Source organism: Lutjanus erythropterus, chromosome 21 (genome assembly GCF_056507025.1).
Source record: "Lutjanus erythropterus isolate fLutEry1 chromosome 21, fLutEry1.hap2, whole genome shotgun sequence".
NCBI classification, from domain to species: Eukaryota; Metazoa; Chordata; class Actinopteri; order Lutjaniformes; family Lutjanidae; genus Lutjanus; species Lutjanus erythropterus.
The window spans coordinates 30,682,237-30,709,575 of record NC_139337.1 but is presented as its reverse complement, the minus strand read 5'-3'; the positions used below and the strand labels follow the sequence as shown (position 1 = coordinate 30,709,575).

The window sequence follows — 27,339 nt, the reverse complement described above, 5'->3', positions numbered from 1 at the left end:
ATTGATTGATGATTTTCGGCCCACCACCACCTCAATGCCACAGACACTATTGACGATCATTCATGCTTGATCATTTGCACGCCTGCTGCAAATCTAACACATCCATTATCACTTTTATTAGTTGTAGCTGTGTTGTTTATGTCAGACTAATGTCAGCCTGGTATTTAGTTACAGCCCCTCGGCGGCCCAAACAGACACGCTAAGTTTTCAAATGAGACGTGAGGGGGATTGATGACTCAAACAAAAACAGGACTTTTGACCAGGAGAACAGTGTTTACGTCCCGCGTGAAACCAAGATGTTATTAAAAGTTTTAAGGAACGTAACGTTACACATAAGGCAGCAATGATTGATGCAAACTGTTTAATTTGATCTCAGCCAAAACATTTATTTTACAGTGTTTCCTGTATTTTCAAACAGTCCAGAGAATTAAAAAATGTCTATCAAGTTTTCCTAAAGTCCAAAATGACGTCCTCAAATGTCTTCTTTTGTCCACAACTTAAAGATATTCAGAAAATATTCCTATAGAATTATTAGAATTAGAAGCTGAAAGTTGTTTTGTTTTTTTTGGCATAAAAAATTACTCAAACCAATTAATAATTATTATTATTATTAAAATAGTTGGCAATTGATTAAATAAGTGTGTCAATCAATTAATCATTACAGTATGACTTTCATCCTGCAAGTTGCTTCAGTGACATCACGGCCCGTGCGTAACAAGAAAACATGGTTTTATCTGAAACCTTCCCAAACTGCGGCCGTGTGACAGCATTACTAACGTGTTAAAACATATTTCTGGCAGCGTCTCATATAGACGCTACTTATGCATCAGTGTGAGATGGCGGTGGGCGTGACAAAGCAGCGGTCGGTAGGTGATGAGCTGGGGATGAATGATGAGCAGCATCTTAGCAAACTATTTAAAATAGGGGTAAATGGACGGCTCAGTGTAGGAAAAGGAGGTGAGAAACCAATTTTTGACTCTTGAGAGAAAGAAATTATGTGTTTAAGCTCAGTAAGGAGACTGAAAGAGGTAAAAGTGGTAAGTTTGTTGCTGATGGTAAACAACATGTTGACAAAGCCACAGCTGAGAAATACTGAAACTGCCCTCCACTTGGACGACTGGCAGGCAGATCTTTTGTTGAGTAGATTTGCACGAAGGATTTCCTTTAGTAGGTCAAGAGTTTCCACCTGCCAATTTTGGATGAGTCACATGCAAATGATCAGTACAATTCACACAGTTTGTAAAATATTCCACTCACTTATCAGTTTTGAACACATCCTTATTTTAGCGTCTAGTCAGAATGTGTTTTGAGGGTTTTTTTTTTCCACATTGTATTTTACTAACTGAGAGCAGGTGCCGCTCAGACGGTGTGAAAAATACTTCGGGTTACTGAGCTGAAGAGAAATGGTTTCCACATTCTACACACGTGTCGCCACAAAGCAGCAGCAGAAATACAAAAAAATAAATGAAGCAAGACGTGGCAACATGCTGATGCTAATGCAGGTGTAACTTTTATCATGTTAGCTTTGCACTAAAAATAAAGACATAACCCATATGGAAAAGAAATAGAAAAAAACTTCTGATAGTAAATGCTTGTTGATGTCCTACATGTGTCATACGATTTACTCATTAAAGTGGCCACTTTTGCATTTTTCTAAACCAACAAAATTATAAGAAGTATGAATCAATGAAACATTAAGGCGGCTGCACCACCAACGATTCATTTTTTAAATCTGATTAAATCATGGATTAACTTTAAATTATGTTGCACCAAACTGGGGACTGAGAAAAATAATCAGGTTCCTCGAATTAAGTTAAGGAACAGACGATGTGTCTCTTCTGACTTTCACTCCAGATGAAATTTGTTGTCATGAGTTGGCTAACTAGGCTAACTGACTTTTTAGCTAGCTAGAAAACAATGTAACTTTTCTTTAAACCTTTTTGGCTAGCTAGTAAACACTGTAACTTCTTTTTACTTTTTAGCTAGGTAGTAAACAATGTAACTTCTTTTTACTTTTAAGCTAGCAAGCAAACAGTGTAACCTTTCTTTAAAACATTTTAGCCAGCTACCAAACAATATAACATTTTGTTAACTTTTTAGCTAGCTAGCAAACAATGTAACTTTTTTACTTTTTAGCTAGCTAGTAAACAATGCAACGCTTTGTTAATCTTTTAGCTAATTAGCAAACATTGTAACTTTTTTTTAAATCTAGCTAGGAAACAATTAAACATTTGTTAAGGAATACAGAACAGCCTAAAGTTAACGGTCCCCTCATATGTGTAAATATATTTTATTTAGATTTGGGTAAGCAATTCTTCATATTTGATTAAACTATTTTACTATTCATTTTTGCTAAACTGATTAAAACTAATCTTGGATTAAATGATTTGTTGGTGCAACAGTCTACGTATGTTTTTTAGGAGTAAAGTGCACAGTAAGGGAGAGCAGATAATGGAACTATATGAGAAGTTAAAGTATCATGAAAGTGATTACAATTCATCTCACATTTGAGATATTTCATTCTGGACCACAGCGGTGGACTGATTGACCGATGTTGCCATACTTAGAGTCATGACACTAGCATGGCTAAATACAAAAACAAACAAACAAACAAACAAAATATATATATATACGATTACATAAGCCCCATTCTTCAGCATGTGTCCATTTGTCCAGCGTCTTCATTCATTATCCTGAATTTGATTCAGTCTCTGAATGTGGCTGTTGTCCTTTTTTAGCACCCATAGTTCAGTCTTTTTTCTCCCCAAAATGTCTTTGCTGATCTCCTTTTGTCTTTGATGCTGAAGGTCAAAGTCCGAGTTGTTCAGGGAGGCAAGACCTCAACATATTCAGAAGAGTGAAACGGATCATCTGGAGCGAAAAGGAGAGAAAAGGTCAAATATACCACAAATCAAAGATGCTGTGAAAAGACAGAAAGATAAAATAAATGACGTACTCTCATAGTCGGGGTCTTCTTCAGGCACCTGCATCCTCTGGGGCGCCTGCGCAGGTTGTCTTTGGGGCTGGATCAACAAGGCCGTCTTCCTTTTGACAGAGTGGCGCAGATGCATGGCCAGACCCTGGTTCCTCCTTTTATAATGACGAATCAGATCGTCCAAATTCTTAAAGTATGTCTCCTCCAAACCTCCTGCTGTCTGAAGGAAGAACAACAGCATGCAGTAAACAACAAGGGAGGAAAAATGTCCCATAGAAGGACAAAAACATGAGAAAAACAGACAGACTGTGAATGAAAAGTATCTGTATCTGTAAAGTGAGCTAATGCTAATGCTTCGACTCCTTTAATCAGCTGAGAAGTTCGTCTCCAGCTGATCTCTTAATGTTTCTAACAAGTTTTCATCCCAGCTCTCTTTAACATCGGTAAAGGAAGCGGGGGGATTAGATTATGAGTGTTTTGGACCTTGAGACGGTCACCCAGGGATAAAGGAATAGTTTGCCCAGAAATAAAAATTCAGTCATCATCTACTCATCCTCATGCAGATTGAATGTTTTCAAATGTAAAAATAACTGGGGAAAAAGCATAAAACGCCTCCATGCTGCTCGTCTGGTGTAATCCAAGTCTCCTAGAGTCCCAACATGCCGTTCACACACCGTCACACCACACACACCCAGTCCTGACAGTGTGCATGTGCACCTGAGCTCCAAGCTAAGGATCTACAGTGAAGATTCACGCTAAAAACATGGTATAAATAATATTTTTGTTGGTCAACTTGGCAGGTTGGGGCTTTAGAAAACTTGGATCAAACCAGACGAGCAGCATGGAGTCATTTTATGTTTTTATTCTGTTGATTTTTTATGTTTGAAAACTGGTCACCATTCACTTCCACTGTCAGGGAGATTCTGCACCACTGTTTTCCTGTGAAACTCCAGGAATGTTTTGTGAACAAAAAAACTAAACCTGACCTTCAGTCAGCATGAGGGTGAACAGAAAATGACTGAATTTTCATTTTTGGATGAACTATCCCTTTAAGAAAACAGGTTTTCAGGGCCTTTGGAGGATATGTTTAATGTTAGCACTAAACTTGATTTCTTTATCTTTACAAACTGCAGCTTCTCATCTCACTGAACACTAAACCTTTATAAATCTGTTGTTTTAGCTCTGTTCCAGTTCTTGCACATGGTTCTGTTCAACACAGGTGGGAATGTACGCTGGTTCTCTAAATAGCACCAAGTTTCTAAGAATCTTGAGCGGAACTGGTTCAAAAACCAGAGATTATTTTCTGGTCAAGAACAGGAGAAGAGTTGTTTCTGGTAACGTCTCCTCAGTTCTGTTTTTTTTTAATGAATGCTGTTCTTATTTTAGTCTTTACCATTACAAAGTCTTTGCTTTGTGTGTGTGTGTGTGTGTGTGTGTGTAAATATATACGTGTGTGTGTGTGTGTGTGTGTGTGTTGAGGGGGTGTGAAGCACTTTGTGGTGTTATATAAGTTTTATATAAATGATATAAACTGACTGGGGTTTGGTTTCTGTGTGAGAAAGTGTCGCACACGAATATAAATTTCATGAGTAATTCAGAAACTGCAGTGATGCTGGAGTGGAAAATGAAAACATGTCGAAGTAGAAACAATAATAACATGCAAAACAATAAAAAAAAACAACAAATTGACAAATTAATTCAAATTAAAATTGTGTCTGATCATCTGAAACTCGTGTGGGCAGATGATGCAGATGTCTGGAGGCGTGAACTCTATTTTTAGTTCCTATTAGCCTTAGTTCAGATTTGATAAACACTTCACTAAGTGGAAAAAGTGCTCTAAATAACCGTTTTTATCAGTTCATCAAAGTGTGAAGTGAAGTGTTGAGTGGAGTGTTGACGTCAAGAGGAGTTTCCTGTGATGCGGGGACGAGCCTGGCAACTACTGAGTTTCCACTTTGGGGGTGAAATGTTCCTTTAAAGACACTTAGTCCCGTCTTCTGTGTCATCTGTCTAACAGTTTTAGTCTGAGGAGGGTGAATCTGTTTTTATCAGATTCACTTCAGTCAGTCTGAAAACTTCGGGAGCGGACAAACTGTTCTGAACAGAACAGATATGTTTGATTTTAAGGAACTTCATCAAATTCTCACTTATTTTAACAGGTTTTATTTTCTATGTTGATTATTTGAGACTGTTTATCGAGTCAATAATAATAAAAGTGAAGGATTTAGTTAAAGATTTTGTTTGTTTGTCAAGTTTAGAGCCAAAAACAGATAATTTTATGAAAATTTACAGAAGTTGTGTCAAAATCAGCTGATGATGATGATTAAAACTACACTAAAGATCCTTTAATTAAAGCTACTACAGTGACTCTTTAACTGGTGATGAAACAGTCGAAACGTTAGCCAGTTAGAAAGGAGCAGGAGGACATTTTTACTTTGATCATTTTCTTTTTTTTATGTTTTATTTTGTAGTTCAGACAGCTAACATTTTAGAATGTTTATTGCAGCAGCAGAACGTAGTCAGAGTTTGGCGTCTGGGCTCCGACCTCATCACTCCTCACAGATTATGTTAACATAAAAACATCGAGAGTGATGAACACGTATCGTGGACCCCCTGTCAGAGCCTGCAGGTGGATGAACAGGCAGTGACGCTGATGCAAAGCAGCAGGCAGAGTGAGAGATGGGAGGTTTTAGTGGTTTAAATAGACCGCCAGACTGGAAGGGTGCGTTTGGTTTGTACTACAGAGTGTGAGACGTGATTGTGACGTCGCTACATTTGCGGTGATGGAAACACTGCTGCTTTAGTCAACAGGAGCTGTAGCAGCTTAAAAGTAAGTATTTATAAGCAAAATGAAAAATATCAAAAGTAAAAGTCACTGTGCGGTAAAACGTTTCCTGTTTTTGGACTAATATTACTGCAGCATCAATGTTTATTTCTTGCAAACTAAAGTAGCCCTGCCAAACCAATATTCATTAACTACTAATCTAATATTTTTGATTAGAACACCAAAGAAACTCCAAGCTGTTGCTGCGTAAAAATTGGTTGGTGCAAAAGACAAGAATTGCACATTTTCTACATTATTCTCAGGATTCATGCGTCGCGTTTAAAGGAAGCAAGACTCCTGACTGCAGTGGAGCATCAAACAGACGACTGACAGCACTGCATGAACCAGCTGGACGGTCAATTGATTAATGATCATATAAATGCACCTCCCAACATTTTCACATCTGTATTATAAAAATGTCCTTTTGACGGACAGATGGAGGCCGATCCAAAGACTGCAAAACTGGATTCTGTAACCCTGATCTTGTGATATCTGGATCAGAATGATGATCTGAAAACTCGTTGAAAAACCAGGACAAAACCTACAAGATCAGTTTGATCCAGAATAGTAAAGAAGGGAATGACAAAATCTGGATAACTTGGGAATACTGGTCCCTGGAAGTACTTGTACTTTTTATTATTTTTTCAAGTGCAATTTTTACTCCAATTTCAGTTCGCGTTGTACAATATAAACTGCTGCACTACTTTTAAGGTCATCATTCACCACAAAAAATACCAACAATTTGAATTAATATCCAATCCTTTCATCTGCATTCTTGGAACCAGTATCTGTAATCTGATTACAAACAGGCTAATTAAAGCTGTGACATATGGACATAAAAACCACAGTTCTGTAGAGGTGAGTGTGACCACTGAGCAGTGGACTAATGTAGACTGAAGATTTAGAGAAACAGAAACCTCTTTCAACATCATCCCTGCTGCTGCATCAGAGACTAAAAAGCTGTTAATATTCTGAGAAGAATACTTTCACTTTATTTGTAACACCAGTAGTTTTACTTTCAGTTGAGTAATGTTTCAGTAATGTGCCTGTTTACGGATTCACAGTATTCTTCCCACCACTGCTGGAACTGTTTGTGTGTCTGCTGTGAACTGTGTGACTAATGTTGTGTGTGTTTTGTATGTGTGTGTGTGTGTGTGTGTGTGTGTGTGTGTGTGTGTGTGTGTGTGTGTGTGTGTGTGTGTGTGTGTGTGTGAAGTGTTTCTGATGCATTCAAACACGAGTGTTTTCAGTCACATGAAGTTTTTCTCACCTGATTGTGGTATTTGTGCAGATGAAGCTGTCGCTGCTAACCAGAAGCTGGTCTCACAGTTATATTTTAGACTTACGTTAGAGTTTTTACATTTTACACCTAAACTGTGTCATAGAGAGCAATTATTTCTTTGTGTCTCGTATCATATTTTTTACATTTTTCTGAACATCTTTGATGCTCCGCTCAGCGGTGGATTAATACAGTTGACTGTTTTCCAAGTAAAATGTCCCGAATTCCTCCAGAAGACACATATTTTCTGCAGGCGTGAACAGAGCTGAGGTTGGACGTGGTCACAGAGTCGGCCTTTCTTTTTTTTTTTTTTTTTTTTTGTTTGAAAAAGGTCTTACTCAGGATTCATTGTACCATAGTCCTACTAGACGAGAGTTTCACAAAGACAGACTCTGACTTTTGTTCATATATAACAGATCACTATCGTCAGTGGGACTATGACACAATGAATTCTGGGTAAATTAAGGCATTTTTCGAAAAATTTAAAAAATATCTGACCGAGTGAATGCATCCAACTGCTCAGCTCTTTTAATCCGTGCAGAAAGTATGTGTCTTTAGGAGGAAATCAAGGGTTACAAATTTTATTTGGAAAGTTTTAGAGTGTAAAATATATATATGCAATATGCAATGACAGCAAACCGAGTCAGAGGAGCATCAAAGATGTTCAGAAAATATGTACAATTTTGTGCATCCAAGAAACACTGTTGTAGAGTTTTTCAAAAGTATTCGAAGTATTCAAAAGTTATTCAGAGTTCAATATCTAAAGCTCTACACTCAGTATTTCTCAGAGTTCAGCAGACTTTGAAAAAACATTTAAAAAATTAAATTTACAGAAAACTGAAAAGTTAACTAAAAAAATAAAATGTGAAAAAAACAGTTAATTTTGCATGCAACAATATAAGGACGTGGATTCTGGTTACAGCCCGGTTAGTGTGTGTGTGTGTGTGTGTGTGTGTGTGTGTGTGTGTGTGTGTGTGTGTGTGTGTGTGTGTGTGTGTGTGTGTGTCTATATTTGTGTCTTTACCAGGAGCGTATACTGCCCAGTGTGTGTCTGCAGCAGTCTGTAGGTATACACCACCCTCTGTTTACTGCAAAGATAAACAAGACAGTCAGTTTTAACCATAGATTATATGAATAAAAGGAATTTCAGCTGCAGTTTTAGCCGAGAAGTCGTTGTTTCTGAAGAACATGCCAACGTTTGGTTTGTTGCACAACAGATAATGACGTTGATGAGTTACAGATAAGATATAGTCTGAAACATGCAAAATCATCCAGCGTGTTTTTCTCATGAGAGTGGCCCTTTTTATGCATTATTTAATTACCAAAAAAATGAAAATATTAAATTATTGCTGCAGAAGAATCACTTTGCATCTTGTCTCGCTGACCACATGAAATGGAAACTAGCAGACAGGCAGAAGCTACAGAATAACCACAGTGCAGCCTCACTAAACCGCAGCACTTTAAAGCATCACAAAGTTCATTAACAATATACTTAGAAATGTCTATTTGACTACGTTTTTAAACAGTGATGACCACTCATCGTTGCAGTTTTAGTTCCTCTTCACTTCTTCCCTTTACTTTGTTTTTCACATGCATCTCAAAAAGTTCACACTCCAGTTCACCTTTTCTTCACTCTTATACAAGTCATCAACAGCTGTTAGGAGATCATGCAGCTGGTTGTGTGTGTGTGTGTGTGTGTGTGTGTGTGTGTGTGCATACATCTGGCAATACATCTGGCAATACATCATCCAGCCTGAGTCAGCAAGGCCACGCCCCTTTCTGGAGGAAAACATGCAGTTTTATGCAATGGGAGAGGTTGAAAAAGTGCTGAAAAGCTGCAGTGTGGCAGGTTGTAACACACATAAACAGACAAATCCATCACAATCTCTGGTTCCCCATCCTTCCTGGAGAGGAAAGGATCCAAAAAAAGAGAGCAGTAAGATTTTATGAGCCTCCAGAGAATGATAAATGTCAGTACTGCACAGAGCAGCAGCATCAGACTGTCGCAAATTTTATAATTATAGACAACATTCATTAAGATATCGCGAACACTCAGGTTCAGGAAAGGTCACAGAAAAATTATTGGACATGTCCCAGTGTTAGCTGGGATAGGCTTCAAGGATAAGCAGCTAAATTAGTCATTATCTACTCACCCTCATGCTGATTGAGGGTCTGGTTTATTCTGGTTTAATCCAAGTCTCCTGAAGCTCCGCCATGCAGTTTGCACACCATCACACCACACACACCCTGTTCAGACAGTGTGCACATGAACGTGGCTCCAAGCCAAAGCGCTGCAGTGAAGATTCAGGCTAAAAACATAGTGTAAATAACATTTTTTTTTTGTCAACTTGGCATGTTGGGGCTTTAGGAGACTTGGATCACATCAGATGAGCAACTTGGAGTCATTTTATGTTTTTATTCTGTTATTTTTTATGTTTGAAAACTGGTCATTATTCACTTCCATTGTTAGGGAGATTCTGCAGCACTGTTTTCCTGTGAAACTCCAGCAGACTAACAAAATAAACCCGACCTTCAATCAGTATGAGGGTGAGCAGATAATGACTGAATTTTCTATCCCTTTAAGGACAATGAATGAACAAATGAATGCCTATAATACAAAAATTTGTTTCACTCAACATGAATTCATACAAACTTGGCAAAACTGTAATTCAAAAACACATAAAACTGCGCTCCTCCTTTTTCTTTGATCAGAAATTAAAATCAGCTCTCGAGGCCTTTTGCACAGCACAAGAGGCACGAGACGCCTGGTTTCCAATCAGTTTATGTTACGGCAAGCATACAGACCCCTGGCATTACATAAAATGTGGAGAACCGACGTTCTTAACTCGGACCCAGCCTTTGACTGGGACTAAGTGAAGTCTAACATACTTCTATCTTCCAGAAACCCCGGTCACCAGCAAATATATTATAATTTTATTCACAGAACATATTTGACCCCTGGGAAGCTGTGTTCAATGAAAACTGACTGACTCTTCTTTGAATGATCTACCTAAGACGGACCAGTCAAAAGCTGAGCGCTGTTAGCCGAGCTTACAGCAGCGAAAAAGCTGCTGGACCCGCTGGAAGCCTCCCCACACGCTGTATGTCTGTGTGTGGCTTTTATCGTGTACCCAGAGCTATCGACCGTCCGAGTACACGGAGCCGTCGCTTTCAGTCAACCTAAAAAGATTTTGCATCTTGAGCTTCAGCTGGAAAAGGGTGATCTGCCACCCAAATGTTGGTGATAACAAAGATGGTACATCTGAATATTATTTGAAATATGAGTGACCTCTTCCAGTTATAGAATTAATTCATCTGTTTGTTTAAAAATGACTTTCTTTAGTTTTCAAAACGTGCGAACTTCTTTCTTTCTGCAGTCAAATCTACCAGAACTACTTCCTTTCAACTAGAAAGAAAATAGTTCCTACGCAAAACTGCTAACAGAAAGGTGTGTGGATTATCTTAAGTAATCTGGTCATAATTTTTGGAAAGAAATGTATTTATTTGATGCTTTGAGCAACACAGCCCAAGTACCATTTAGTTCATTATATTGGAGCGATGGCAGACATTTCTACGGCTGATATCTTTAAAACTCTGCAGCTCACACCAAAAACTATCTGGATGCATGAACAGCACCGCAGGCCGGAGGGAAAATATGAATTTTTCATTTGATTTTGGGGTGAACCGTCCCTTCAAGGTTGAACTGATTCGATTTTGGTGGCCAAAGGTCACAGCGATCTCACAAGACACATTTTTGGTCAAGATTTCATACGTGATAAAATTACACACAAGTATCTAACAGGATAAAATATGAGCATCTCACACTTTGTGTAACCTCGCTGTTTAAGATATTTCTGTAGCAGCCGAGTTTCTCACAACCCGGCTCGTAAGGCCATGACAAAAACACACGTGTGCCGTGGAGTGTCAGCGCATGAGAGTGTAAATAAGTTCAGTGTGTGTGTGTGAGAGAGAGAGAGAGAGAGAGAGAGCTATGAAGTGCATACAAAAAGAAAAATTAATGGGAAGAACTGAAGAGGAACTAAAAGCAGCAACATAATGAAAGTGGTGGCTGCTGAGAAACAGACTGGGAACACTGGGCCCAGGTGTGTTTCTCTGAAAGCATCACCTCCACCTTCACCTGCTGTAGTTCGAAAAGAATAAAACCATCTGATCAGAGTCGTGTCGACACCTTCAGCTTCTCTGACAGTTTCACTGCACTGAACGCTAAACTAAAATCAATAAATGAAATTTGAGCATCGTATTCTGAAGGGGTGTGAAAGTGCAACCTGCTGACGACGGCATCTTCTGTGATCTGTTAACACAACGACTTTCTAAAACTTCAACTTCCTATTTTGGCACTGATGTTAACCCTGCGATGTACCCCACCTTTCACCCAGTGTCAGCTGGGACAGACTCCAGACCCCCGCGACCCGTTAAGGATAAGCGGTTACAGACAATCAATGAATGAATGAATAATCTCCTGCCTTATAAACCAGATATCTGATTGATGAGAGACAGATTTGGCAGAAGTTCTCACAAAACCAACATTTACTAAAAGAAATCTATAATTGTTACACTTAACAATAATAGATTATTACTTATACAGTATTGACTGTACATTTTACATGTGTTTTTGTCATTTTGATCATGGCAAGACTTTCCTTCAAAATATAGATAATGTTTTTGTTTTCAGAGTCATACTTTCATTTTCCACGATTGTGACGTGACATTTTTTATTAACAAACCTCCTGAAATCCTACATACCTGAAATTATTTTAATAAAAAAAAACACAAGATAAATCTCTTTCTTAACCTGCATATATATTTGAATATAAATACCACTTCCTTTTCATCTTTATGCATCTTGCTGCTTCAAAGTAAAACTTCCACAAAACATAAGTTTTTTTTTTAAGTTTCATCTAAAATATTCCCCTAGAATTAAATTACTGAATTTAAATTAGAATAAAGTGAAATTTAAATTAAATTATAACCTGAGAATACACATCATAGAATATCACAAGTAACAATAACTCAACTGCCAGTGTCAAAAAGCCTTAAACTAAAGGGAACCAGCCAGAGCAGAGTGCAGAGTACTCACTAAACACACAGACACATGGCTCCCTGGATGGTCTCGCTGTCGCGGATCAGATAGGCTCCATCCTTGTTCTTCTTCCCCAGCAGATCCTCACACTCCTTCTTGTTGATGGCACCGTGGTAACACACTGGCAAAGCTGCTGCCATGGTGAGGAGGGACTGCAACAGACGCACAGACGCCCACCACACTGGACACGTCTCACCGCTTCTCTGCTTTCTCAGCACAGCTTCATGTCTGAAATCAGCAGCTCTGTGGTCCCTCTGAGCCGTGGTCCAGGTCCCATAGAGGCCCAGACGAGCCGCCGGCGGTGGACTGTGTTTCCTGAAGTCTGGTTGGCCTGCAGCAGTCAGAGGTCAGCGCTCACATGAAGGAGTGAGCCAGAGTGGAAGAAGAAAAGAAAACGACTCACTCACAGATCTCACAGGAAGTGTTGTGATGTGTGAGGGAGTGTTTGTATGAGAGAGCGAGAGAGAGAGAGAGAGAGAGAGAGAGAGAGAGAGAGAGCATGTGTGAAAGCAAGAGAGAAAAAAAAGACACAATAACATTAATCCCCCAAAGGAAAGAAATCCACGTAATCCAGGTTAGAACTTGGACACAGATGCAAATAAAAGTTAAGAACTACTTAAAAACATCAACTTTACTCCTAAAATAAAATAGTGTTGGTGCTGTGATAGCAGCCAATTATTAGCATTTTTTAACAACAGTAAATTATTTGCAGTGCAAATTTAGGTTATTTAATTAATTAATTAATTTGTATTTTTCTATAAGTTTCCAGTTCCTTGGTTTGCTGCTGCAGACCTGATGAAACAGTGCTGGTTGTTAACTGGGCTGGACCATGTTCCCTCTGCATCACAGGGAGGGGCTGTGGTTTTTTTAGATATGAATTTTTAGATAACCATCTATGTCTCTCTTTGGATACCTGCTCGGTCCCAAACATATAGGGGAGTAAAGGGTTAAAATATGTGCTTACAAGACATAAATATTCATAGAGGCTAAATGGTTAACATGCAGTGTATGTACAGGAAATAAAACTGTCATTAAAAGATTTTTGTGAAACTATGGTACAACTCATTGCTAAAATAATAAATTAAATATGGTTAAAAATAAATTAATTCATACATTTTTATGTTATTGTGTGTTTAAATAGTGATTAAAATGCCAGTGTCATTGTACGTCACTTGTTCTCAAACAGGTCACTAGAGGGCGCAAAGAGCTAAACTCTCTGCAGAATAACTTCTGCAGCTGAGATGAAGACATGCTAAAGTTTTCTTCCTCTTTGTCTCCATACAGGTGTGTTCCTCTAAAACACACACACGTACCCCAGTATGAGGACGAAGAGGGCTGTGAATCCTCGGTGATACTGTCTCATGTTTACAGGTGAATAGTTTTGCAGTTATGTGTTGAAATAGAGACGTGTTGCTGCACTCTGACACCCAGCAGGCTGAGGGGGGTCAGAAATTCAGTGTCTCACATGTTAAAGTTTAGGCACCAAAAACCACTTGTGAGGTTCAGGAAACGACGGTTTGTTGCTGCCATGCAGGTGTAAATAGCACATGGTCAGCCAACATGTTTATTCCACCCAGGGTGCAAATAGCATCATTTGCCACAGACACCTGGGTGCCAAAAAATAATGATTTGTGGTGATCAAAAACAAGATATTTAGTGAATTCGGTGAATATTAAATGATAAAATGCATTTATTTCACAGATAAAGCACAGAATCACTCAGCAATGCATGAAATCACATATAATTATTTTTATTCAGGAAAGGAAGGAAAAATTAAAATAAGGAACTGTGATCACCAAAAACAATATATATATATATATATATATATATATATATATATAGAATATCTGGAATACTGAGTGATGAAATGAATTTATAGTTAAAATACAGAAAATAAAAACTCAGCCATGTTATTTTTAGGCCGATATTGTGCATCAGAGGATTAATTCATGCCACTATCAGGGCTAATATTATTATGTATTTATGTATTTAATATAATATATATTTATTTTTAAGTGTTTGAGGTTTAGATCAGCATGAAGAGTTCATAAAAATAATCTGAGGGCATTTTAACAGGAAGTGAAGTCAGTCAGGTGACTGAGAAACAGCTGACATTAAACAGTTTGTATCGTCTGAATCATTACAGATGAGATTTAATGACTTTCAGTTAATAAACCTCCACACATCATCAACATTCAAACATAAACTTTTTTTTTTTCACACTGAGCTCATTTGAATATTTTAGAACTCTTCCTTGTGACATCACAGTGAGGAACGTGTCATCAGGTTCTGTGTTCCGTTCAGCAGGCACCTTAAAAACAAACAGATTCTGAATTTATCACATTTGAAACTTGTTCAACGGCGCGATGGACAGAAAAGGGACGCAGACGAAGAAGACTCAGCGTTCGCCTCGAGATCACAGTGAGTCAGAAATCACAAAAACCTGAAAACACACATTCAAATGTAACAGATTACATGTAACAGGATTACATTATCTGAGTACAAAAAATACTTGAACTATTCCATTACAGTTACAGATAAAAATAATTGATTACAGTTACGTTAAGTTAAAAATGTGTGTATTATTAGTAGGATTACTATTTTAAAATAAAGAATGATTTACTTTTCAATCAATCAATAAATCAATAAACAATAAATAAAACGTACAAAACAAAGGAAGAAACAGCTGAACAAACTAATAAACCAAACAACAAACACAAAATACTTTGAGCAGATGTGATGTTGAGAGTTTATTTTTCACCCTGATATGATTTATGTGATAAACTTCACACTGTGACAAAGTCGATGTTCTGCTGTGTTCTACATTTCTAGCAACAAAAAACGACAGCGGAACCCAAAGTCCAGGTTCTTCAATAGATGGACGGACAACAAGCATGACGGCCACTTCTCACCTGAACCGCCCCTTGAAGAGACGGAGGAGGAGGAGGAGGAGGGTAGAAGAGGAGCTCCGAATCACAGTCCTGAAGAAGACAGTCTGGGAATTTGGAAAACAACTCAGATTACAGAAAAAGAAAAGAAAAATGGACCGGACTGTCTATGAATCTGCGTCCTCCTCCGAGGACACTGACACAGGTAGGATGATCAGTGAAGTTACTGTTGGTGTGTAAATCATCATGAGTTTAAGATTTGCTGGACTAAGCTGGACTAACAAATCTTAAGTCCAGTTTCTGATGCACGTCTCCTGAAAGACTGACCTTTGCCAGTGAAGGACAGTGGAGGACTTAATGTCCACATTAGTGTCTGTGACTGTCAACAAGCTGACTTTCTTCTGTGTTTTTCTCATCTGTAGAAAGCAGCAGCAGCAACACATGGACAGGTAAGAGGACAGGTAAGAGGAAGACTGCTGCCAAAGATGACGAGGGACCCAGCAGAGAGAGGACAGGTAAAAGGAAGACTGCTGCTGAAGACGACGAGGGGCCCAGCAGGAAGAGGACATGTAAGAGGAAGACTGCTGCTGACGATGACGAGGGACCCAGCAGAGAGAGGACAGGTAAAAGGAAGACTGCTGCTGAAGACGACGAGGGACCCAGCAGGAAAAGGAGGAGGACGACTGCAGACCAGACGGACAACAAAGCAAAGACAAGACAGGAGGCAGCAGAAGACGCTCGAGGTAAGTAGGTAGTGATTAATGAAGACTTTGACTTTATGTTGATGTGAAGAGTAAAATGAGGATTTATATGAGGTGGAAGAAAGGAAGGATTCATCTTAGAACTTTGGTCACATGTGATTGATGTTCCTCACAACTGTGTTTCAATAAAATGTGTGTGTGTTTGTGTGTTCAGCTGAATTTGAGGCGAAATACAAGCAGCAGAATCAGCTGGGAGCAGGAGGATGTGGATCTGTGTTTGCAGGTTACCGCAGAGCAGATCGTTTACCCGTCGCCATTAAACACATCCAGAGAGACAAAATTTACTGCACACAGGTGGTGAGTGTTTCCATCACTGCTGTCACCGACTGAACGTTTGACGGATGATTTATTATCTGTGAATCTGTGCAGCTTCTCTTCTTCAGCCTCCATTTTATTGTTGTGATGTTTCAGGACAAGAGAGGGCGGGAGCTGTCCGTGGAGGTCGCCATCATGTTAAAGATAGCAAACGGAACAACGGGATCAGTGGGGACGTCAGCACCGGTGTCCCTGCTGGACTGGTACGATCTGGACCAGGAGCTGATCCTGGTCCTGGAGAGACCAGTCCCCTGTAAAGACCTGAGGGACTACATCAATGAAAACAGGGGCTCCCTACAGGAGGAGGAGGCCAAGGTACGCTACTGTGTGTTTCTACTCCTTAAAGGAACTTAAAGGTGCAGTACGTGATTCTGGAGGAAGATATTTAACTGTTGAGTCTCATGTCTGGGTCGTCAGATACTGACGCTTTGTGTTGGAAGCTCAACAACCAACTATCTGACCGACTTGTGATTGGTCAAAGTCTCCCGTCACAGGAGAGATTTTCTGAAGTCTGAAATCAGAGCAAAGAGGAGGTGCAGAACTCCCTCAGACCAGAATGTTCAAAGGTTATTCTGGATTTTTGACACCAAAAATAAACTGCGTACTGCACCTTTAATGGCCTGTAACTTCACATATAGCTGTTGCGCCGGGTTCTACTTTTGTTTCCATTGTTTTCCCCCATATTAGAACTACTTATATGAGCCAAATACTGCTCTCTGTCACTAAACCAAACTCCATTGACAAAGTCATTAATTTTACGTCCCAGAACACAGGAGCTGTTGGTCAACTGCTGCCTCCATCTGTCAGTTAGTTTGTGTTATTTTGTGACTTCAGTGAATCTGAACCAAACTTTTACAACACAAACGTCAAACAATAACACAAACAAACAAACAAACAAACAGATGGAGGCAGCAGTGGACCAGAAACTCCTGTGTTCTGTGAGGTAAATTTAATGATTTCACCAATGGAGTTTGGTTGGTTTGGAGAGAGCGACATCTGGTTTATAAAACAGCCATTTCCTGTCAGAAAAGTCTGTCTGACAGCAAAGTGGTGAAAATATTCTAAATATAGTGTACATGTTAGTGATATTTAGGTTAAGTGGTTAAAATAAGTTTTACTGGATAAGTTCATCTTGATAAGAAGCTCTTAAAACCCCACAGCCATGAAAAACTTCCCTCCTCACGTCTCTCTGTCTCTCTCTCAGATCATACTGAAACAGCTGGTTGATGCAGTGAAAGACCTTCAGGATCATTGTATCTTTCACCGCGACATCAAGGCAGAAAACATCCTGATAGAGACCAGCTCGGATGTTCCCCGTGTTCGGATCATCGATTTTGGTCTGGGCTGTTTCTTTAAGAAACGTTCATCTTTCAGGGTCTTCTTTGGTGAGATATTCAGCTTCTACTCCTGCTCTTCACCGGTTAACAGTTAAAACAAAGCTTCTCCTCATCCTCACGTCTTCTTGTTGTGCCTGTGTGTTGTAGGTACCCCTGCTCACGTCCCTCCGGAGTGGGTCAGTCGTTCGATCTACAGGGCCGGTCCCACCACGGTGTGGCAGCTGGGCGTGGTCCTGTTCGACTCACTCCACAGAAAACAGACGTTTAACACCACCAAGTTCATGAAACACCAACTGAAGATCAAAAAGAGTCTGTCAAAAGGTAAGAAAAACTTTCACAAGCTTTTTAAATTCACGTTCTGATGGATCGCTGCAGACGCCACCTTCACGTCTCTCGTCTGTCTTCCTCTACAGACTGCCTGGATTTCTTACGGCTGTGTTTGACCAAAGTTCCAGAACAGCGCCCAACGCTGCAGGATCTACAACAACACCCATGGCTGAGATAACACACACACACACACACACACTAGGACTGGACAATATGTCTTAGAAATAACATCAATAACACATAATGGACTGTTGCTATGAAGAACAGGCCGTTGCTATGGACACTATTTTGATTATAGACTCTGTAGAAGCAATGAAAACATTTTTAAATCCATGAAATCATTTTTAAAAAATATTTTATCGATTTACAGATGATTTTATTTTTCCTCCAGTCTACGATCAGAACTGCTTCCATAGCAACAGTCTGTTATACAGAAACAGATTAAATAGATAGTTGTTGTTTTTCTCCGGGTGCTCCGGTTTTCCAAAAAAGTCTTTTATAGTAGCTCAGTTGTCCAGTTAGTGTCCCCGACCAACAGGCTGCTCACTGCTCCTGATACGAGGACAAGTTACATACAGAGACTGAATCTAACTGTTTAACTGTTTATGTGACGATAAAGATAAATTTTATCTTAACGTGATCTTTAAAACGACTCACATCACGATACAATATCCAAAATCTACGACGATATCTAGTTTCATATCATGATAATGATATAATATAGAGATATTACCCAGCCCTAACACACACACACACTAGGAATGGACAATATGTCTTAGAAATAACATCTCAATGTTTTTAGACTTTATTGCGATACGCAGTATTTGTACAGGATAATGTACAGCGAGCAGGTCATTACTGTGAAATAAACCCTGACAGGGAGGAGCAGGACTGAATCACCCTGAAGGGGTTTATTCACAATAATCATGAGCTCACTGTACATTATCTCACTTTTACTACATGACTTTGTTAAATACTCAATTCTGATTGGACAACTATGGCCTTTTAAGGTTTGTTATGTCTGTATAACGGACCGTTGCTATGAAGAACAGGCCGTTGTTTTTCTCCGGGTGCTCCGGTTTTCCAAAAAAAGTCTTTTATAGTAGCTCAGTTGTCCAGTTAGTGTCCCCGACCGATAAATTTTATCTTAACGTGATCTTTAAAACGACTCACATCATGATACAACAATATCCAAAATCTACGACGATATCTAGTTTCATATCATAATAATGATATAATATAGAGATATTACCCAGCCCTAACACACACACACACACACACACACACACACACACACACACACACACACACTAGGACTGGACAATATGTCTTAGAAATAACATCAATAACACATAAGGGACCGTTGCTATGAAGAACAGGCCGTTGCTATGGACGCTATTTTGATTATAGACTTTGTAGAAGCAATGAAAACATTTTTAAATCCATAAAATCATTTTTAAATTAACATTTTGTGTCAAATTATAGATTTTTTTTAAACATAATTTAATTAGCAGGATAATGTACAGTGAGCAGGTCATTATTGTGAAATAAACACTGACAGGATGATTCAAGTCCTGCATCATTTCACAGTAATGACCTGCTCACTGTACATGATCCCTTATGTTACATGTCTGTTTACTCAAAAACACAATAATTTGACACAAAATATTAAATAAAAAATATTTTATTGATTTAAAGATGATTTTATTTTTCCTCCAGAGTCTACGATCATAACTGTTTCCATAGCAACAGTCTGTTATACAGAAATAGATTAAGTAGATAGTTGTTGTTTTTCTCCGGGTGCTCCGGTTTTCCAAAAAAAGTCTTTTATAGTAGCTCAGTTGTCCAGTTAGTGTCCCCGACCGATAAATTTTATCTTAACGTGATCTTTAAAACGACTCACATCACGATACAACAATATCCAAAATCTACGACGATATCTAGTTTCATATCATGATAATGATATAATATAGAGATATTACCCAGCCTTAACACACACACACGTTCATACAAGTGTTGTCCTAATGCTCATGCTATTTCTCACGCTGCTCTCTCTTTTCTCTTTTACAGGAAGTGACATCAGTGTGTGCACTCTGAGGGCGGCACGGCGGTGCAGTGGTTAGCACTGTCACCTCACAGCAACGAGGCTGTGGGTTCAAACCTCCAGCTGATCTGTGAGGAGGACACATGTTCTCCCTGTGTCTGCGTGGGTTTTCTCCGGGTTCTCCGGTTTCCTCCCACAACCAAAATTAGGCTAATTAGTGACTGTAATTGGACTCTAATTCGACTGTTGATGGAACATAAGAATTAATAAACTTTCATTGAATTTAAACCTAATACTGTTGTCTTTTCTTCAAACTTTATTTTGACTTTTATAAAGGTTTTAATCCACCTGCAGGGTTTGTTCTCTGTTACAGTGAAAGATGTGCAAAGTAAATGTTGACAACTATAATACTGAAGATAATAGAACATCTTTTATCATCATTGCAAAAGTACAACTCTGAGTTTGCAGCTTTCTTACTCGCTGCTGTGAAAAGTGTGTGTAGAAATAAATGTCACAATGATTTACACCACAATAAAATAAGTGTGAAAATAGAGATAAACAAAATATATAAGACACTATAGAACAGGAAAAACAGATTATGGGGATATTGTTATTAAAATATTTTCTAAACAGTTTTGAGAGGCCAATAAAAAGACAAACTGAGGGGCCGTGACAGCAGAAACCCAGTCAGCTTCTTTTTTTATATGAATACATTTGTTGGAAATAAAGTATAAAAGCATAAAATGTGCAAATGCACTAGAAGTATATAAGTCCAGTCTCTTTTTCCATCATAACAATTAATTGTTTGAGGTGTGTTTACAGGTAAAAATGTATTTAATCTTAAGAGAGTGTGAGATTCCAGCCATGTGCCTTTTTAAGCACAAAAAGTTCCTGTCCAAGAACCCAGGAGTCACTTCTTCTTTTTTTAAACGTGGTCAGAAAACTCTTCAAATCAATTAACTTTGAAAGTGACTGGTGATCGTGTCTGCTTCAGTTTGAGAAATGCCAGACAGATGCATTTTGAACCAGTCTGAGGACTGAGATTGTTTTGAGTGTTTTGCCCTAAAGGATCGTTTCACAAGTTTTCACATCTGTCTTAACCTTAATCCTACTGACTGTGGCACCTACAGACCCCAAAGGTTTACTTTCTGTCCTGTCTTACAGGTGCTTTACTATATAATTCAAATTTTTTTATTCCTAATGAATTTATATCATTATTTTAAGTTTTAATTCATATATTTTTTAAACATAATGTATTTAGATCATGGGGAGCCAAAGGTAAAAGCAGTTTTCATACTTTTGACAGTTTTGGGGGTGTGATAATAATTTAAAGTAAATGGGGAAAACTGACTGAAGTGTAAACAAAGATTCTTTTTTATGAACACATCAAGTTAAAAGTGAGTTATCATCAAATTAAGTAAAGCAAACAGGTCAACTTAACCTCCTAAATAAAACAACAAAACATACAAAAGTTAGTGAGTGACTTTGCTTGCTGAGGAAACCAGCAAAACACGTGACGCACAAAATACAACGAGCAGTTTAACTTCTCCTGCAGGACCAGACTGCAGACTGCAGACCTCAGTCTGCTCCTGTCCTGCTGCAGACTCCCTATTTAAAAGCACCAGGCCCTGATTGATAACTGACTGCAGCTGCACACACACACACACACACACACACACACACACACAGTGATCATGTTTGCTCTCTGTCAGTCACTTGAAGGAGACAGTGAGAGCACAGTCAAAAGAAACATGGAGTCTTAAAGCTCCAGACAGTCAGTCAGTGTTCAGGAGAGATAGAAACATGAAGTAAAAGGGTTTAGCCTCCATTTTTCACCTCACCAACATTAACGCTCAGAAATATTTCATACAATTCATTCATTAATTAACTAATTAATTTTGGATTTTCTTTTTTAAAGCCTCTTCAACAAAGGAGCACACTGTCACAGAGGCAACAGTGAACATTTAAAGTGACCAGGTCAAACCAAATAACACCCAGAGGAAAACAAGATGGACGCCAACTACAACTAATACAAGGCAGAAACTAACCGAGAGAAATGAAGCTGTTATCTGTTGAGGGAAAATTTAAAACATATTTTCTGTGTGTTTTGTCGATGTTTTGATTAAATGAGACCACCTGTTTAAACTAATGAATAAATAAATAAATATGATCATTGTATATTCGGGTGTGGATCCTGTACTTACCCTGTCAGCAGTGAACATACTTGGTGTAATTTGTTTTACCTGTTTTGTCCTGCAGGAGGCGCCGTACGCTGCGTCCTCACTGTGGGGCGTTCAGGTGCTGCTGGAAGACCTGATCCTTCCCGTCAATCTGCAGCGCTGCATGGCTTCAGAGGCTGCCAGGAAGACCAGAGCTCACACACACACACACACACACACACACACACACACACACACACACACACACACACACACACACACACACACACACACACAATCTGTCCATCAGATGCTCCCTGTCAGCTTCAGTTCTACAGATTGTTTTTTCTCTGTCCTCTTGTCTGCACTGAGAACAGTTAACTTCACACACAGGTGTGTCTGAGCTCCTGCCATCTGTTTCATTTAATCCAGTGAACGAACACATCAAACAAACGGCATGCTGACGTCAGCAGGTTTGGTGTTACACTTCTCAGTTACACTCACAGTTGTGGTTTTGTTCAGTTTTAATTACTACAAAAAGAGCAGCTACATAAGAATATCAGCATTAAAGTAGTAAATATAAAGTGAAATATAAAGTGTACAAGGAACGAATGCAAAAAGAACAGTGTCTAATAGAATAACAATGGAGGTGAGATAAGTTAAAGGGACAGTTCACCCCAATATCAAAAACATATTTTTCCTCTTACATGTGGCGCTATTTCTCCATCTAGATAGTTTTAAATGCATTTAAGCATGAAGACATGGTCAAGACGACCTGCTGAAGTTCAAACCGAGCATCAGAATGAGGACGAACGCAGCACGGTTGTTGGTGTCAGACGAGCTGGTCTGAGTATTTCAGAAACTGCTGATCTACTGGGATTTTCACACACTAACATCTGTAGGGTTCACAGAGAACAGTCTGAAAAAGAGAAAATATCCAGTGAGCGGTGAGAAAACGCCTTGTTGATGCCAGAGGTCAGAGGAGAACGGACAGACTGGTTTGAGATGACAGAGAGGCGACAGTAACTCAAATAACCCCTCGTTACAACCAAGGTGTGCAGAAGACCATCTCTGAACGCACAACACGACGAAGCTTGAAGCAGATGGACCACAGCAGCAGAAGACCACAGCGGGCGCCACTCCTGTCAGCTAAGAACAGGAAACTGAGGCTACAATTCACATGAGCTCACTAAAACTGGATAACAGAGGATTGGAAAAACGTCGCCTGGTCTGATGAGTCTCGATTTCTGCTGCGACATTCAGATGGTCAGGTCAGACTTTGGTGTAAACAACATGAAAGCATGGATCCATCCTGCCTTGTATCAATGGTTCAGGCTGCTGCTGGTGGTGGTGTCATGGTGTGGGGGATAGTTTCTTGAAACACTAAGTACCAACAGATCATCGTTTTAACACCACAGCCTACCTGATGATTGTTGCTGACCATGTCCATCCGTTTATGACCACAGTGTGCCCATCTTCTGATGGCTGCTTCCAGCAACATGTCACAAAGCTCAAGTCATCTCAAACTGGTTTCTTGAACATGACGATGAGTTCACTGAACTCCAGTGGCCTCCACAGTCTCCAGATCTCAGTCCAACAGAGAACCCTGGGATGTGGTGCAACGGGAGATTCACATCACGGATGTGCAGCCGACAAATCTGCAGCAACTGTGTGAAGCTGTCATGTCAGCATGGACCAAAATCTCTGAGGAATGTTTCCAGCACCTTGTTGAATCTGTGCCACAAATAATTTATGCAGTTCTGAAGGTAAAAGCGGGTCCAACCCAGTACTAGCAAGGTGGACCTAATAAAGTAGCTGGTGAGTGTATCTTTTGCACGTCTGTACTGCAGTTTCTGTCTGTGTCTCGACTGACACGTACGCCCAGTTGATTTACTGGTTGCTCCAGTTCTTTTCGGTGTCAGATGTTATGACACGACCTTCCTGCTCAGAGGCGACATAATGCAGCAGGTTATAACTGATAATACAGCTCATGCTGTCAGAGAACAGATCCATGGTGGATCATCTCATTATCATTACCTAATACTGCAGTTTAACAGAGACATGAATATGTTCAGCTTCAACCGTTTAGCTGCGATTATCTCAGCAGCTTTAGCTGAAGACTCTTATTATAGAACTTCCATCCCCTCCTGACCTTTTCTGAGCTGCAGGGCCTCTGATTGGCTCATAATCAGAAGTTATTATTCTGATATCTGAACCCCTGATTGATTACATCAAGACATTTTAATTTTGTTGGTTTGTTCTCTGCATCAAAGTTCCTTCACCATCTTTATCCTGATCACACTAAAACTCAAACTCAAATGCGACCATCTCAAACCCAGCGCCTAAACATGACCCTATAAAAAATTTAATGCGAATTTAAGCATCTGGTTTGACCAATCACAGCTCTTCTGCTGATATACTGAGGTACCTGTGGTCAGATTAATGATTACAGATGTTTAAGGAACCTCTGTGACCCCTGGTTCACCCATTCCCTTTACTGTGAGACACACATATTCTGTCTCTCTGCAGAAATCATGACACAGTTACTCGAGATAATCCACAGACCTTGTTGTGAGCAGTTTCATGCAGGAACTGTTATTTCTAACTGAAAAAAGCAGTCCTGTTCCTACATGGAAATGCTCATAACAAGGTTTGTGGATTATCTTAAATAACAGGGTCGTGATTTTTGGAAAGAGACGCTGGTGTTCAGTTTCTCACGGGGGACCATGAGCTGAGTGACATTTAGTTCCATTATACTGGAGAGAAGGCAGAAATCTTTACAGCTGATATCTCCAAAACTCAGCAACTCACTCCAAAACTATCTATGTGGATAAATAGCACAGCATGCAAGAGGACAAATATGCATTTCTGATAATGGTTTGAACTGTTCCTTTAATGATAATGTTCATTACATTTTACAGTTGCTTTCTGTAAAATATTACAGCTTTTTAAGAACTCTGATTTTCTTTACACGTATAGAGAAAAGCAAAACCTCTTCACCTTAAATTTCCTGTTACGTCTCCTCACTTTAAGAAAGCTGCAGTGCATGCTGCCTGAGGTTCACATATACAGAAGACATGTTGCACATCTGGCTTTGGAGCAAACAATAAAACACCTCCAATAAAAGTTAAAGAAAGGAGTTACAGAAAACTGTGCAAGCAGTACTGGACAATATATTTGCATTAGATGGTGATCACAAATTAAAAAAGATGACCCAAGGTATTATAAAAATGACTTAGTTTTGTACCAAGAAAACTTGATTCTGTTAGGATTTTATTAATCAAAACAGTGAGGAAACTCTCAGCCTCATTTCAAGATTTACCCCCAAACTAAATAGTGCTGAAATATATTGACAACATGTCAAAAATCTGCTCAGATGTGGGGGTCAGTAGTCTGATATCAGTGGAGTATTTTTGTTGAAACAGGCTTTTAAACATAAAAATAAACTGATCTCATATTGTATGTGTGTATTATTCAGTCTAAGTGGCAAATATCTCAAGCTTTAGAAATAAAACTAGCTTGTGCTTTGCCACTCAGTCCAACTTTTATCGTACGTAACACAGACTGAGACGGTCACGGAGCTTGTCCATGAGCTTGGCGAAACGTGCGCCGCTACATCCTGTAAAACCACCCCCACCCGGGCAAAATACCAGCTTTTTCTTTTTGGAGTCCTCGCTAAACGTGTGCTAAAGGCAAAGAGCAAACATGCTGCACCTCCAGGTATGAAAGTGTGAAGCAGCTGCAGTTTGTCAACCTTCTCTGGATAAATAAATATCATTTTAAAAAAAAAGAAATAGTGAAGCCTGACCAATCATTCTCTGTTTTATAATCTCTCCTGGAGGCACACCGGCTTCTGCTATTCGCCAAGTCATGTGACTGATTAGGGGGCGTGACCTCAAAGATAAGCTCTTTAACTGAGCAGGACATTGTGACCTCACACTGACCTTTTACCTGGCTGCTCACCTGTCAAACACTGTTCCCTCCTGGTCTGCAGAGACCCCTGAAACACACACAAACTACCACTAAAACCTGCAGCAGCTCAGTGACGCCGTCCCAGATTAAGTTTCCTCTCATTCTAATTCAGGATAAAAATCAGCTTGCAGGGACTTCAGTCTTTCCTCTTACAGAGAAATTATTCTTTTAATGGCATTATCTCGAAGTCACAAACTAATTTCTTTATTATCTCAAGGAAACTAAGTGCAGATTTCTGAAAATAACAAGATGAATTATCACAAGAAAGCCTGTACACCTACATGTGAGTAAACTGATGAGAAGCTAACCGGGGAAAAAAAAACATCTACGGGACTCGCAGCTCTTCTTATGTCAGTGGAAGCATTGATCTGATTGGTTGAAGTTAGCCACATGTTAGACATGATAGACAGATGGTTCATCTGATGACCTGCCAAGTTTCTTTTTTTTTTAAAGTGCCTGCCCTTTTCCGAACACTTTCTAATGATGATTTCTGTGTCAGGTTGGCAAAGTCTAGACCCTAAAAAAAATCTTTTAAAAACTTTCCATCAAAGTGAACGCAGTGTTTTCAGTCGAAGGAAAACCCAGGACCACTGTGCGTATTTTGGACGACACAGACGGGCTGGTGTCAACTTTATCACAAAAACACAACATCAGCAAACTGAAACAGAGACACTCAGAGGGTGAGGTGTTATTTCCACACGTCCTGAAGGTCTCGTTTGCAGTGACGTAGCAGTGTTCCTTCAGATAAACAGATTTTTGCAGAGGTCAGTGTGTCGTCTGCAGGCTGGTCTCTGTCTGTGCCTTTAACTAGTCGAACCGAGCTCCTGTTCTGTGTTTCAACCATTGATTTTGCGGTTTCAGCGTGCACCCTCGCATTACTGTAACCCTCTGCACAGTTTTGCTGCTTTTGAAGTGTTTTCAGAGTCTGTGGATGTTAAATTACATGTGTTCGTGTTGAATTGAGTGAATACAGGGCAGGATGGGCTGGGCGCAGTGTGGTCACAGCCTGCAGAGCTTTTAATAACCATCACTGGCGTGCCTTCAACTTTTGACGGCACAAAATCCCCACAATCGTACTTTAACCTCACTAATCAGTGATGAGGAGCAGTGGAGTCGAGGGCCACCTACCAGGTTTTTCTACTTTTATTTTTGATGCATATTTTTTACTGTACATTTAAAACGAGGGATTAGCCAAGGTGGGAAATTAACTTTCTGAAATGGGAACATGTACGAGCCACTGACAGATAAATGCTGAAATTCACTCAGTACTAAATCTTTATTTTGTGTCTGCAGTCTAGCAGCCACTTTCATCTTTTACCAGCATGTGGCTGGAACTAATTTCTCTCTCTGAGGTTAAACAAAACAGAAAGTAGCTTTCCCAGAAAGAAATCACACAA

The 27,339-nt window shown here is 39.4% G+C and overlaps 2 protein-coding genes across 2 annotated transcripts; one reads left to right on the top strand and one right to left on the bottom strand.

The window, feature by feature from the left end:
• Nucleotides 1-1,979: 1,979 nt before the first annotated feature.
• Nucleotides 1,980-12,798, bottom strand: LOC146307862 (SH2 domain-containing protein 1B). The gene is made up of 4 exons (XM_084747542.1): nt 12,137-12,798; nt 8,063-8,126; nt 2,957-3,155; nt 1,980-2,871 (listed from the first exon to the last, which is right to left on the bottom strand). The coding sequence occupies exons 1-4, from the start codon at nt 12,277-12,279 to the stop codon at nt 2,825-2,827; spliced, it is 453 nt and encodes a 150-aa protein (XP_084603668.1). The 5' UTR covers nt 12,280-12,798; the 3' UTR covers nt 1,980-2,824.
• A 2,235-nt stretch (nt 12,799-15,033) lies between these two features.
• LOC146307861 (serine/threonine-protein kinase pim-2-like) lies at nt 15,034-18,820 on the top strand. Its single transcript, XM_084710414.1, has 7 exons — nt 15,034-15,232; nt 15,450-15,770; nt 15,943-16,082; nt 16,200-16,418; nt 17,308-17,488; nt 17,588-17,761; nt 17,854-18,820. The coding sequence occupies exons 1-7, from the start codon at nt 15,034-15,036 to the stop codon at nt 17,943-17,945; spliced, it is 1,326 nt and encodes a 441-aa protein (XP_084566540.1). The 3' UTR covers nt 17,946-18,820.
• The last annotated feature ends 8,519 nt before the right edge of the window (nt 18,821-27,339 follow it).

What these genes read in the sequence shown, in the direction of transcription:
- LOC146307862 (XM_084747542.1), bottom strand. Translation starts at nt 12,279, where the DNA reads ATGGCAGCAGCTTTGCCAGTGTGTTACCACGGTGCCATCAACAAGAAG. An exon ending in GCCATGTGTCTGTGTGTTTA is followed by an intron (nt 8,127 to 12,136) that starts GTGAGTACTCTG and finishes TTATCTTTGCAG; the next exon opens with TAAACAGAGGGTGGTGTATA. An exon ending in AGAAGACCCCGACTATGAGA is followed by an intron (nt 2,872 to 2,956) that starts GTACGTCATTTA and finishes TTTTCGCTCCAG; the next exon opens with ATGATCCGTTTCACTCTTCT.
- LOC146307861 (XM_084710414.1), top strand. Translation starts at nt 15,034, where the DNA reads ATGACGGCCACTTCTCACCTGAACCGCCCCTTGAAGAGACGGAGGAGG. An exon ending in TACAGGAGGAGGAGGCCAAG is followed by an intron (nt 16,419 to 17,307) that starts GTACGCTACTGT and finishes TCTCTCTCTCAG; the next exon opens with ATCATACTGAAACAGCTGGT. An exon ending in ATCTTTCAGGGTCTTCTTTG is followed by an intron (nt 17,489 to 17,587) that starts GTGAGATATTCA and finishes TGTGTGTTGTAG; the next exon opens with GTACCCCTGCTCACGTCCCT.